Below are 12,970 nucleotides of genomic sequence, written 5' to 3'. Positions count from 1 at the left end.
GGCAGAACAACAGATTTGTACCTTGTCAGCTCGGGGGTTTGAACTTGCAACCTTCCGGTTACTATCAAACCTCCAAACGAGCTTCAATGCCATACAGCACTCCTTCCGTGGCCTCCAACTGCTCTTAAACGCGAGTAAAACCAAATGCATGCTTTTCAACCGATCGCTGCCTGCACCCGCATGCCCGACTAGCATCACCACCCTGGATGGTTCCAACCTTGAATATGTGGACATCTATAAGTACCTAGGTGTCTGGCTAGACTGCAAACTCTCCTTCCAGACTCACATCAAACATCTCCAATCAAAAATCAAATCCAGAGTCGGCTTTCTATTCCGCAACAAAGCCTCCTTCACTCACGCTGCCAAGCTTACCCTAGTAAAACTGACTATCCTACCGATCCTCGACTTCGGCGATGTCATCTACAAAATGGCTTCCAACACTCTACTCAGCAAACTGGATGCAGTCTATCACAGTGCCATCCGTTTTGTCACTAAAGCACCTTATACCACCCACCACTGCGACTTGTATGCTCTAGTCGGCTGGCCCTCACTACATATTCGTCGCCAGACCCACTGGCTCCAGGTCATTTACAAGTCCATGCTAGGTAAAGCTCCGCCTTATCTCAGTTCACTGGTCACGATGGCAACACCCATCCGTAGCACGCGCTCCAGCAGGTGTATCTCACTGATCATCCCTAAAGCCAACACCTCATTTGGCCGCCTTTCGTTCCAGTACTCTGCTGCCTGTGACTGGAACGAATTGCAAAAATCGCTGAAGTTGGAGACTTTTATCTCCCTCACCAACTTCAAACATCAGCTATCCGAGCAGCTAACCGATCGCTGCAGCTGTACATAGTCTATAGGTAAATAGCTCACCCTTTTTCACCTGCCTCATTCCCATACTGTTTTTATACTGTTTTTATTTATTTACTTTTCTGCTCTTTTGCACACCAATATCACCAATATCTCTACCTGTACATGCCCATCTGATCATTTATCACTCCAGTGTTAATCTGCAAAATTGTATTATTCGCCTACCTCCTCATGCCTTTTGCACACATTGTATATAGATTGCCCATTTTTTTCTACTGTGTTATTGACTTGCTAATTGTTTACTCCATGTGTAACTCTGTTGTCTGTTCACACTGCTATGCTTTATCTTGGCCAGGTCGCAGTTGCAAATGAGAACTTGTTCTCAACTAGCCTACCTGGTTAAATAAAGGTGAAATAAAAATAAAAATAAAAAACTAGTCCAACGCTCTAACCACTTGGCCACGCTGCCGCCCCTGTTGTAGATCAGGTCTGTACATTTACTCTACTCAAGCTTATTGTCCAAGAGGACACCCAGATATTTGTATTCCTCTACAATCTCTATGTTCTGACCTCTGATAGACGTTGCAGAGGTAGGTGTTGTACACTTCCTGAAGTCTATGCACATCTCTTTGGTCTTGTTGGTATTGAGGACCAAGTGTGATTGGTCACACAACTCTACAAAGTCATTTAGGACCGGGCCATGGTGTTCCTTGTCATCATGCAACAGGCTGATCAAGGCAGTGTCATCAGCAAACTTAACGAGGTGTCTGTCAGGATGGGAACTGACCCACTGTGACCTCTGGCTCAGGAAGTCCAACAGCCACAAAACCAGCCCCCCATCTAAGGAGTAGTCCCTAATGAATCTCTGTGCCAGAATGTAAGGCTGGATTGTGTTGAAGGCAGAAGACAAGTCATGGAATTTGGCACCCTCTAGATCTCTATAGACCATGTCGAAGAGATTAAGAATGGCATCATCAACTCCTCTGCTGGGCTGATAGGCAAACTGAAACGGGTCGAGGAGCTTCTGGGTGGCGCTGTACACAATGCTGTATCTGTAGAATTTTATGAATGTCTTCTGTGCCAAGCCAAAATTCTTCAGCCTCCTGAGGTTGAAAAGGCGCTGTTGCACCTTCTTCACCACACTGCCTGTGTGGGTGGACCATATCAGATTGCCAGTGATGTGTACGCCGAGGAACATGAAGCTTTTCACCTTCTCCACTGCTGATGTTGAATCAACATGGTAAACTTATTGGATTTGTAAAAAGGGCATTTAATTATTTATTCTCTACCCAGCTCTTAACCTAAACTTGGTGACATTTGTTGTTGATTTAAGTTTGAACTCACATTTAGTTGACAACTCAACCAAATGTAAATCAAAACTAGAGGTTGAACGTCTATGCCCAGTCTGTGTCAACGTTTATTTTGATTATAAATGCAAGTATACAGAGCACCATGACGTTAGAATTTAAAGTAAAAGTTTGGTGAGACACCTTGCCCTCCTCAGTTTTGGACAGATTATTGTCTGTGGTCAGAACCGGTCAGATAAAAACACTTCTACTTTGGGTTCTTCTTTTTGGTCCACTGCATGTTCAAGCTTGCAGTGGTGTACACAGGGTTGGGCTTGGAGGCTCCTCTGCAGTGGTGTACACAGGGTTGGGCTTGGAGGTTCCTCTGCAGTGGTGTACACAGGGTTGGGCTTGGAGGCTCATCTGCAGTGATGGAGTCTCTGTGGCTTTACCACCCTCTCATAATCATGTACACACCCCTCAAAGAAAATGACAGCGATGGCTGAGAAGTAGCTTCCATAAATGGTGAACTGCAAGAAAGAGTGGAAAAGCATTAAGATTATTCTTCAGTTACACAGTTCAGATAAAAATTAAAAAATAATTTTTGAATGAACCAGATACTTAACATTGTTGTATTCATTTTTTTTTTGGTCAAAGATCCAGGACAGTTCATAACATCCAAGGCAAAAGTCCAAGGTACCTATTCCTAACTTTGGATTATAACACAACAGCAGCAGGAAAACGTGGCTGCAGCTCCTAGCCCTCACAGGCCCCTCAGTGGACACATCACATGCACACCTGTCCCCTCCTTCTGGGGTCTGTGGTGGTTCACTTAGACTCTGATGGAAGAACATGCTTCTCTGTGGCATGGGCAGGAAGATGGAAGTCACCAGGGCAATGGAGATCAGGAAACAGCAGAGGGAACACCCCCCTATCCACATCGATGGAACAGTAGTGGAGAGGGTAGCAAGTTTTAAGTTCCTCGGCAAACACATCACAGACAAACTGAATTGGTCCACTCACACTGACAGCGTCGTGAAGAAGGCGCAGCAGCGCCTCTTCAACCTCAGGAGGCTGAAGAAATTTGGCTTGTCACCAAAAGCACTCACAAACTTCTACAGATGCACAATCGAGAGCATCATGGCGGGCTGTATCACCGCCTGGTACGGCAACTGCTCCGCCCTCAACCGTAAGGCTCTCCAGAGGGTAGTGAGGTCTGCACAACGCATCACCGGGGCAAACTACCTGCCCTCCAGGACACCTACACCACCCGATGTTACAGGAAGGCCATAAAGATCATCAAGGACATCAACCACCCGAGCCACTGCCTGTTCACCCCGCTATCATCCAGAAGGCGAGGTCAGTACAGGTGCATCAAAGCTGGGACCGAGAGACTGAAAAACAGCTTCTATCTCAAGGCCATCAGACTGTTAAACAGCCACCACTAACATTGAGTGGCTGCTGCCAACACACTGTCATTGACACTGACCCAACTCCAGCCACTTTAATAATGGGAATTGATGGGAAATGATGTAAATATATCACTAGCCACTTTAAACAATGCTACCTTATATAATGTTACTTACCCTACATTATTCATCTCATATGCATACGTATATACTGTACTCTATATCATCGACTGCATACTTATGTAATACATGTATCACTAGCCACTTTAACTATGCCACTTTGTTTACTTTGTCTACATACTCATCTCATATGTATATACTGTACTCGATACCATCTACTGTATGCTGCCCTGTACCATCACTCATTCATATATCCTTATGTACATATTCTTTATCCCCTTACACTGTGTATAAGACAGTAGTTTTGGAATTGTTAGTTAGATTACTTGTTGGTTATCACTGCATTGTCGGAACTAGAAGCACAAGCATTTCGCTACACTCGCATTAACATCTGCTAACCATGTGTATGTGACAAATAAAATTTGATTTGATTTGATCATCACCAGATTAAGTACCAAGATGTTATTGTTGTAAGACATGAGGCTGAAACAGACCAGCAGCTGTCCCAGCACAGAGTCCACCGTGTAGCCTAGTAGCTGTACACTACGGCAGTAGGATGTAGCCTTGCTGTAGTGTTTCATGTCCACTATGCTGTAGATGTATGAGAAGTAGGCCACCTCACAGGCCGACTTCACACGCCATGGAAGAACTGCATCGCCTTAAAGGCTGCCACCACCTGCACCAATTGCATCATCGCCCAGCTTAGGAAGAAGTTGATGCACTGAAACACCACTACGGGCTTGTAGCGCTACCAATCGGTGAGCAGAAAGACTGGCACCATCACAGCCAGGTAGGAGTAGGTCCACACAGGGTAGATCTCGTTGGTCACCTGGGTTAGAGTGCAACACTGCTGTCTGTTTGGGAGGTTGCAACATTCAGATAGAAAATGAATTGATTGATTGTAGCGACCTTAACCCAACATCTAGTGAGTGATGCTGCAACCTCATCAAAAAGTTCAGATCTCTTGCCATAAAGGCTAAGGTGTTGGGCTGACAGCCACAAGTTCACAAGTTCAAACCCTGGTCCAGATTACTTCCTGACCTCAGTTGCTGCCATTAAAAATGTGTGGGCAAGTGTGAGCATTTTCTCCCTTGATTTTCCATTTCTTTATCAAGCTGGTAGGTAATACAGTGGTTAATAACAGGGTTATATTACTGATAAAGTTGTAAAGGCACAAATACTCAATGAATGAAATCGTTACACACCTCTAAAGATAGTATAAGAGCATGAATACAATGCATTGAAATGTTTGTCCTGAAGCCTACTGTACCTGTTCCACCATCAGGTTTTTGTTTGGACCAGTCAGGTAAGGGTAGATGAAGGGTACAAGAGGTTTCACAGTACTGCAGAACCCATAGATGCACAGCAGAGTGGTGGGCTAGCCCCATCCTGCCCTCCACCGCTTCACAGCCTCCATCCTCACAGATCCACAAACAGCGATAGCCACTATTATCACCCACACACATGTTTATACGTTATACAAAAAGCAGGTTTATCGCTTTACCTGCTCAGGTTAGTCTGCAGGTCACTTTTACATGACCCACACTACCCTTAATCCAGCCTGAGTCTAGTCCCCACACGGAAGTCACCTTGGTTTGTTTGTGTAATCACTGAGCTCAGTCTGTCAATCAACAACCTGCTCAATAAAACATTAGCTAGTGCACATTTAACATGGCCATGCCTATCAATTGAAATCCCTTCTCTTTTGAATGACTTAAAGAGAAGTTGGGACAAAACAATGCTTACGCAACATTTTGTTTTATTTTTATTATAAATCCAAGTATGTAACACCATGCCATTACATTTTAGGGTGAACCCCTGAAGACGCCTTGCCCCCCTCAGTCTTTGATAGATGACTGTCTGTGGTCAGAGCAGAACCGGTCTGAGGAGGGCATCTCCACTTTGGGATCTTCTTTCTGCTCCTGGTCCATTGCCTGTTTAGGGCAGCAGTGGTGTGCACAGGCTGTGTACATCCCTCTGATCAGAAAAAGCACTGATATTGCGGCATAGTAGCTGCCATAGATGATGAACTGGAGAAAGGGAAATTCAACTTTGGTTTTATTAGAGGGGCCAAGAACAGTAACAATGCAGTAATAATTTGCCACCAGGTGTCAATCTCTCTTCACATTTGATAACTTGTGCAGTGATCAGTTAAAGGAATAGACAATGGCCTGTCTAGCTCTGCATTGTGCAACCATACCTGTGTGATAATGTCTAACCCCAGTGCAGTTTCATCAACAACGATGGCTGTGAGAATGGTCTGCAGCAAGAGGGCGACAAACGTGTTGACTCCGAACGTTAGAGCAAAGCATGCCATGGACAGGTTGGATGCAATCTGGAATCTGGAATGACAAAACAGATAACACTATGTACTGAATATTTTTATTGTGCATTTCTGATGAATGTCTATGGGACATGCATGGAAGGTATATGAAATAAATATAGCAGAGTTCATTGAAGTATGGCCTACAGAGTATTCACTTACGTAGTGATGGTAATCAGCAGCATGTAGGAGGCCTTGAAGATGACGTAGCCAGCATAGCTTGCCCAAATGTTGCTGGTGAGCCCAATCAGAAACACGGCCCCTGCCCCCACCGCAGAGAACACCCCCAGTGACAGCTCCCCCCAGACATCCCAGGTCACCTTTACATGACCCACACAGAAGGCTGCGGCTGCACCTATAGGACAGGGATGGGACAACAGTGGATGATTTCCTTTTTAGATCCTGAGTAAATACTTTTAAACTGTTTAAATACTTGTAAACGGCATCCTTCCTCCCTTCCTTGAAGCAATCACTGATCCAACGCTGTTGGCTGGATTAAAGCATAGGATTCAATACATGGCTTTCATCAATCAATCAATCAAATGTGTTTACAAAGCCCTTTTTACATCAGCAGTTGTTACAAAGTGCTTATACAGAAACCCAGCCTAAAACCCCCAAAGACCAAGCAATGCAGATGTAGAAGCACGGTGGCTGGGAAAAACTCCCCAAAAGGCCAGAACCGAGGAAGAAACCTAGAGAGGAACCAGGCTCTAGGGGTGGCTACTCGTCTTCTGGCTGTGAGGCCCTTGATCTACTGCCAGAGTCAGATTGACTTGTTCCGATAAGTCACTATCTCTCAAACCCGAGCTATCAGCAATAATCAGACAAATCGTTACCCAAGTTATCACCTTAATTGAAGCAATTACTCTTCTCTGCGTGCAGAGCCCAACTTGGACCAAAGCGAAGATGACCATGGAACTACATTGCCTTAAGCCCATTGAAACACATTACCCATTTAATTGTGAGACCAATATTCAGCTGCGTTCTTGAATTGTATTAGTATGTTTTTATTAAGTAATACAATAAATATTAGCATTGCAACATTTTATCTGAAAACCCCCAAGGCCCAGTTACTCCACTGAACACACGCGCACACACACACACACACACACACACACGCACACGCACACGCACACACACACACAGTTCTGAGATTGTCTTACCTACTACTGCGCAGATGGCCTCGACCCCTCCATTGTAGACAGAGGAGGTGCTGGATGGCTCTATGTTGTCCCACATCAGCTGGATGTAGTTGAACACCTGGCCGTATCCGGCCGTGGCTAGAGCCCACCACAGAGACCAGTAGACCAGCTTCCTAGAGGAGTAGGACTCTCTGAAGCTGCTCCAGAGCAGCCTGCCAGCATAGACCACATTATGCAGGCTACACCAGCCAGTACTACTCCAAGCACCCTGGGTCCTACCCGACCCAGCACCATCCTCTATGGCCTCCTCTGCATCCTGGACCTCCTCCACTGCACTCGCTTCCTCCTCCACCTGGCCCTTGGTTCTCAGGCCCAGGGCAGCCTTCTCCCCCCTGAAGAACATCCCCTGCTGGGGCATGGGTAGCCAGATGGAGATGAGGAACGCAATGCTGAGAATCCCCAGGGAGATAGCATTGAGGTAGAAGTAGTCCAGCCCTGCCAGGGAGACCAGCATCTGGCCTATTGTGGCTCCTAGGGTGGAGCCTGTCAGCATGGCACTGCGGAGGTAGCCGGTGGCCCGCTGGTACCTCTCCGGAGGGATCACACTGTAGATGTAGGAGAAGTAGGCCACCTCCGTGGAGGTCACCACGGCATAGTTGAACTGCAGGAACGTCATGGCGGTCAGGCCGGGGGCGAAGCAGAGCAGGACATAATTGGTGACCAGGAAGAGGCCCTGGACCACAATCACCGGCTTGTACCTCAGGAAGTCTGTCAGCAGGAAGACGGGGAAGAGGACGACCAGGTAGGAGTACGTCCAGATGGGGAACAGGTAGTTGGTCACCTGAGGAGGCACAGGGAGAGGAGTGATTAATTTATCACTAGATCTATTCAATATGCACAGGGATACTGAATAGTCCCACCGGTCGTCTATATGAAGCAAAAAAACTACATAGCCCACTGTATACAGTAACCTGAGGATACACTGTATATACAAAAGTATGTGGACACCCAAATTAGTGACTTTCAACGTGGCACTATCATAGGATGTCACCTTTCCAACAAGTCAGTTTGTTAAATTTCTGCCCTGCTGGAGCTGCCCCGGTCAGCTGTAAGTGCTGTTATTGTGAAATGTTTCGGAGCAGCAGCGGCTCCTCCGCGAGGTGGTAGGCCACACAAGTACACAGAATGGGAACGCCGGGCGCTGAAGCGTGTAGCGCATAAAAATTGTCTGTCCTCGGGTTGCAACACTTACTACTGAGTTCCGAACTGCCTCTAGAAGCAACGTCAGCACGATAACAGCTTCATGAAATGGGTTTCTATGGCAGAGCAGCCTAAGATCACCGTGCGCAATGCCAAGCATCGGCTGGAGTGGTGTAAAGCTTGGCGCCATTGGACTCTGAAGCAGTGGAAACTCGTTCTCTGGGGTGATGAATCACGCTTCACCATCTGGCAGTCCGACGGACACATTAAGGTTTGGAGATTACCAGGAAAACAATACCTGCCTGAATGCATAGTGCCAACTGTAAAGTTTGGTGGAGGAAGAATAATGGTCTGGGGTTGTTTTTCATGGTTTGGGCTATGCCCCTTAGTTCCAGTGAACTACACATCATACAATTACATTCTAGATGATTCTGTGCTTCCAACTTTATGGCAACAGTTTGAGGAAGGCCCTTTCCAGTTTCAGCATGGCAATACCACCGTGCACAAAGTGAGGTCCATAGATAAATTATTTGTCGAGATCGGTGTGGAAGAACTTGACTGGCCTGCACAGAACCCTGACCTCGACTTCATCAAACACCTTTGGGATGAATTGGAATCCTGATTGCGAGCCAGGCCTAATCGCCCATCATCAGTGCACAACCTCACTAATGCTCTTGTGTCTCAATGGAAGCAAGTCCCTGCAGCAATGTTCCAACATCTAGAAGAGTGGAGGCTGTTATAGCAGCAAAGGCCAACTCCATATTAATACCCATGATTTTGGAATGAGATGTTTGATGAGTAGGTGTCCACATACTTTTGGTAATGTAGTGTATTTCATTCTATCGTTATAGTGTGCATCATTTACTTTCTTATCACAAACTTGTTACCAAATCCATTCAAAACTGTTCATGTGTAGCATACAGCTCTCTGCTGCTGGTTACTTTACCACTTCCTCTGAGATGTTCTTGTATGGTCCAATAAGGTAGGGTGTTAGGAAGGGCTCAGCTGGTCTGCAGTTGGCGAAGAACCCATAGAGCGACAAAACGGCTGTGGGAAACACCCAGCCAGTGGACTTCAGCTTGGCCCAGGAACCCATTCTGGTAGGCTACCCCTTATGTCCCCCTCACACGCACTACCTCTGGGTCTGAGTCCTGTGTACAAATGGGATCTGTTGACAGTAGGCAGCAGTAGATCACTTGGCCAAGTCCTTGTCGGGGGAATTTAGTCTGTCTATGAACTACATGTGCATAACTGAGAATGCAAGTTTATATGAGGGAGACTTTGAGCTATTGGGAAATAGTCCCATTGATGGTAAAATGAAAGCTTACGTCAGCCTCAGTTATCATGACACTGAGTTTACCACATTTTTCTAGGCTCTATTGTTGACTTTATGTAGATGTTTTGTGCACAGTTATGGAACAAGTTCTGTCTTTTTTAAACAGGTTAGTTGTGGGTGAGTTGTGTGTTTCAGTCCATCTGCACATGCATCCTGGCCGAACTCCAGCTAGTCTGTCGCCGTAACAACGCTTTGTTTACAAGGGATTCTGCTGTAGGAGCGAAGTTAAACCCAAACGATTCTTTCTCAGATATTATCCACCAGGTAATGAATATGCTGATGATGATGCTAAAATACTTGATAATTAAGATACTAACACAGACACTTTAACAGTAGTGCTGCTCTGACCTAGAGCTAACTGGCTAGGCTAGCCCAGAGCCATAACCTTAGGTCTCTGTGCTAGCCAGACCAGTTAGCTGTAACAGCAATTTAATGCATGGCGCACAAGTTGAAGTTACAAGTAGGCCTAAAGCAACTTGTATCTCACAATTGGTCTGGTTTCGAATATTGAATTGATGCCTTTTGTTCACAGGTATCATCCTGGAATATGAAAAAGGAGGAGCTTTGAAGACTAAATTCATTGATTTGTTGGATTTGTCTCCAGTGTGAGTAGACAATAGTACAATTCATGTTTATGAATGAGATGCTGTGTTAGTGATCATGATATGTACAGGGCTGCTAACTTTTGAAGAAAGCTTGGAGTGATATTTGCTATGTGAATTGGGGGTCCTCCATCAGGAAAATTGTACTGTTTCATGGCTCATTTCCTGCAATTCTACGTATTTTGACATAGTTTAGGCCTATGACCAAATAAATAAATGAAAAACACTGGTCAGCTGAATACAGGATGCTTTGAACATTACTTGAACACTCAAACTTTGACGACTTTGGGGGGGCAGCAATGAAATCAGATAGAAATGAGATAGAAAAGTGGGAAGGTTGGAAGCACGGATTGATCCCTGTTCTCAGGTAGAAAGTTGTATGCAACACTTGCCGGGGAGTGTTACCACTAGGGCTGTTACGGTGATCGTATTGCCGCCACACCGGCAGTCACGAGTCAGGACGGCAGCCAAATTCCATGTGACCATTTAGTCATGGTAATAGGCTTCTCCAATCTCTGATGCTGCTGATGGTCATTAGTAGCCTACCAAACTTGCTAACTGTCTGGTACTCAGCACTCTATTGTCCCTGTAATCACTATGACATCAATGCAAATGTTATCGAAAATCTAATCACAATTCATGAGCTCATGTTGTGCAACATTTCTATAGGCAATGCAGGTTTTTATTTGATTTGTTTTACCTTTATTTAACCAGGTAGGTAAGTTGAGAACAAGTTCTCATTTACAATTGCGACCTGGCCAAGATAAAGGAAAGAATGAATGGGGCCATGTATCGTGAGATTTTGAGTGAAAACCTCCTTCCATCAGCAAGGGCATTGAAGATGAAACGTGGCTGGGTCTTTCGGCATGACAATGATCCCAAACACACTGCCCGGGCAACGAAGGAGTGGCTTCGTAAGAAGCATTTCAAGGTCCTGGAGTGGCCTAGCCAGTCTCCAGATCTCAACCCCATAGAAATTCTGGGCCAAAATAGCAGCAACAGTGTGTGAAAACCTTGTGAAGACTTACAGAAAACGTTTGACCTCTGTCATTGCCAACAAAGGGTATTTAACAAAGTATTGAGATAAACTTTTGTTATTGACCAAATACTTATTTTCCACCATAATTTGCAAATAAATTCATTAAAAATCTTACAATGTGATTTTCTTGATTTTTTTTCTCATTTTGTCTGTCATAGTTGAAGTGTACCTATGATGGAAATTACAGGCCTCTCTCATATTTTTTAAGTGGGAGAACTTGCACAATTGGTGGCTGACTAAATACTTTTTTGCCCCACTGTAGGTGGCCATATATGGATGTTAAATTTTACTATATGGGTTGGTTATGTAGGATTCTTCAAACCCATCACTTTCTACTACATATAATAATACAATTAAATTATATCTTTACATTAAAAACCAAAGTCTATCGGAATTCCAGTCATTCCAATAAATGTTATACCCCTTGATCTTCAAGAATAGGACTTGGAAATATGGAAGTATAGATTAGCCAAATTGTTTTACCTGAGCATGGCCCCAAAACTAAGGATTTATTAGCCAGCACAACTGTCTGGTTTATGATTTTGTTATCATGGAGGACTGATTGGGCTCATTGATTCGAGTTGAAAAATAAATTATGCGCTCATGGAATGGCATTCTTTGCCAAGAGTGTGCAAAGCTTTCATCAAGGCAAAGGGTGGCTACTTTGAAGAATCTAAAATCTAAAATATATTTTGATTTGTTGGTTACTACGTGATTCCTTATGTGTTATTTCATAGTTTTGTCTTCACTATTATTATTCTACAATGTAGAAAATAGTAAAAATAAAAAACAACCCTTGAATGAGTAGGTGTGTCCAAACTTTTGACTGGCACTGTAGATGTAGCAACTACAGATTGCCCCTTTAAGTCTATCAAAAGTGTGTAAGTTTGAGCATGTGTTCATTAGACCTATGGATGTATTTATTTTTATCAGAATTAATTAGATTGAGCAATGTCCTCGTCTTGTCGTGTCCTGTATATATATATATTTACAACTTTTTTTCACATACATTTTATTTTTATTTTCCATCAACTCATCTTCAAAACACTCTCCTGCAACCCGCCTCACCAATTTATATTTATAAATAAGTATTATTTACCTCAAATCTGCAATCCTCCAAGAAGCTAGCCAGAAGCTAGCCAGAAACTCCAAGAAGCTAGCCAGAAACTAACCAGAAGCTAGCCAGGAGCTAGCTAGAAGCTAATCAGAAGCTAGTTCAGAAGCTAGTTAGCTTCTTTACTGGCAAATTGTTAGTATTCAGCTAACCACGGTTTGTGGTCATCAGCTATCCTTTAGCTCGAAAATCTATCGCCAGTTTTGTACGGCGCAGCGCGGCTCGGAACGGAACATACCGGACCAATTTTTCTCTCCATGTCCTTGGATTTCAACTGCTCTCTGGACATTCATTCCCGGATCTCACAGCTAGCTAGCTGCTATCCGTGTGTCTATCTGCTCTCGTCGATTCCGGAGCAAACATCAATTACTCCGGAGGGTTCAATTCTTGGACCGACTCTCTTCTCTGTATACATCAATGAGGTCGCTCTTGCTGCTGGTGAGTCCCTGATCCACCTCTATGCAGACGACACCATTCTGTATACTTCCGGCCCTTCTTTGGACACTGTGTTAACAACCCTCCAGGCAAGCTTCAATGCCATACAACTCTCCTTCCGTGGCCTCCAATTGCTCTTAAATACAAGTAA

The 12,970-nt window shown here is 44.5% G+C and overlaps 1 protein-coding gene and 1 long non-coding RNA gene across 4 annotated transcripts; one reads left to right on the top strand and one right to left on the bottom strand.

Moving 5' to 3' along the window:
• Nucleotides 1–2,315: 2,315 nt before the first annotated feature.
• On the bottom strand, nt 2,316–9,541 carry LOC118371323 (thiamine transporter 2). Of its 3 annotated transcripts, XR_008067840.1 has the most exons (6): nt 9,240–9,541; nt 7,115–7,934; nt 6,114–6,306; nt 5,829–5,970; nt 4,899–5,658; nt 2,316–2,629 (listed from the first exon to the last, which is right to left on the bottom strand). XR_008067840.1 is itself a non-coding variant. In XM_035756727.2 (5 exons), exons 1-5 carry the CDS (start codon nt 9,387–9,389, stop codon nt 5,467–5,469), a joined length of 1,497 nt encoding a protein of 498 aa, XP_035612620.1. In that variant the 5' UTR covers nt 9,390–9,541; the 3' UTR covers nt 4,883–5,466. The 3 variants fall into 3 exon arrangements, 2 of the variants coding, with proteins under 2 accessions (XP_035612620.1, XP_035612622.1); XM_035756727.2 differs by lacking the exon at nt 2,316–2,629 and having other exon boundaries at nt 4,883–5,658; XM_035756729.2 differs by lacking the exon at nt 2,316–2,629 and having other exon boundaries at nt 5,433–5,605.
• Nucleotides 9,542–9,626: 85 nt separating this feature from the next.
• On the top strand, nt 9,627–11,392 carry LOC118371321 (uncharacterized). The gene is made up of 3 exons (XR_008067842.1): nt 9,627–9,893; nt 10,162–10,234; nt 10,946–11,392. It is a non-coding gene; the product is annotated as an uncharacterized LOC118371321 (long non-coding RNA).
• Nucleotides 11,393–12,970: the final 1,578 nt, after the last annotated feature.

The sequence above is a fragment of the Oncorhynchus keta genome, chromosome 18, assembly GCF_023373465.1.
Source record: "Oncorhynchus keta strain PuntledgeMale-10-30-2019 chromosome 18, Oket_V2, whole genome shotgun sequence".
Taxonomy (NCBI): domain Eukaryota; kingdom Metazoa; phylum Chordata; class Actinopteri; order Salmoniformes; family Salmonidae; genus Oncorhynchus; species Oncorhynchus keta.
This window is presented reverse-complemented; position numbering and strand designations above follow the sequence as displayed.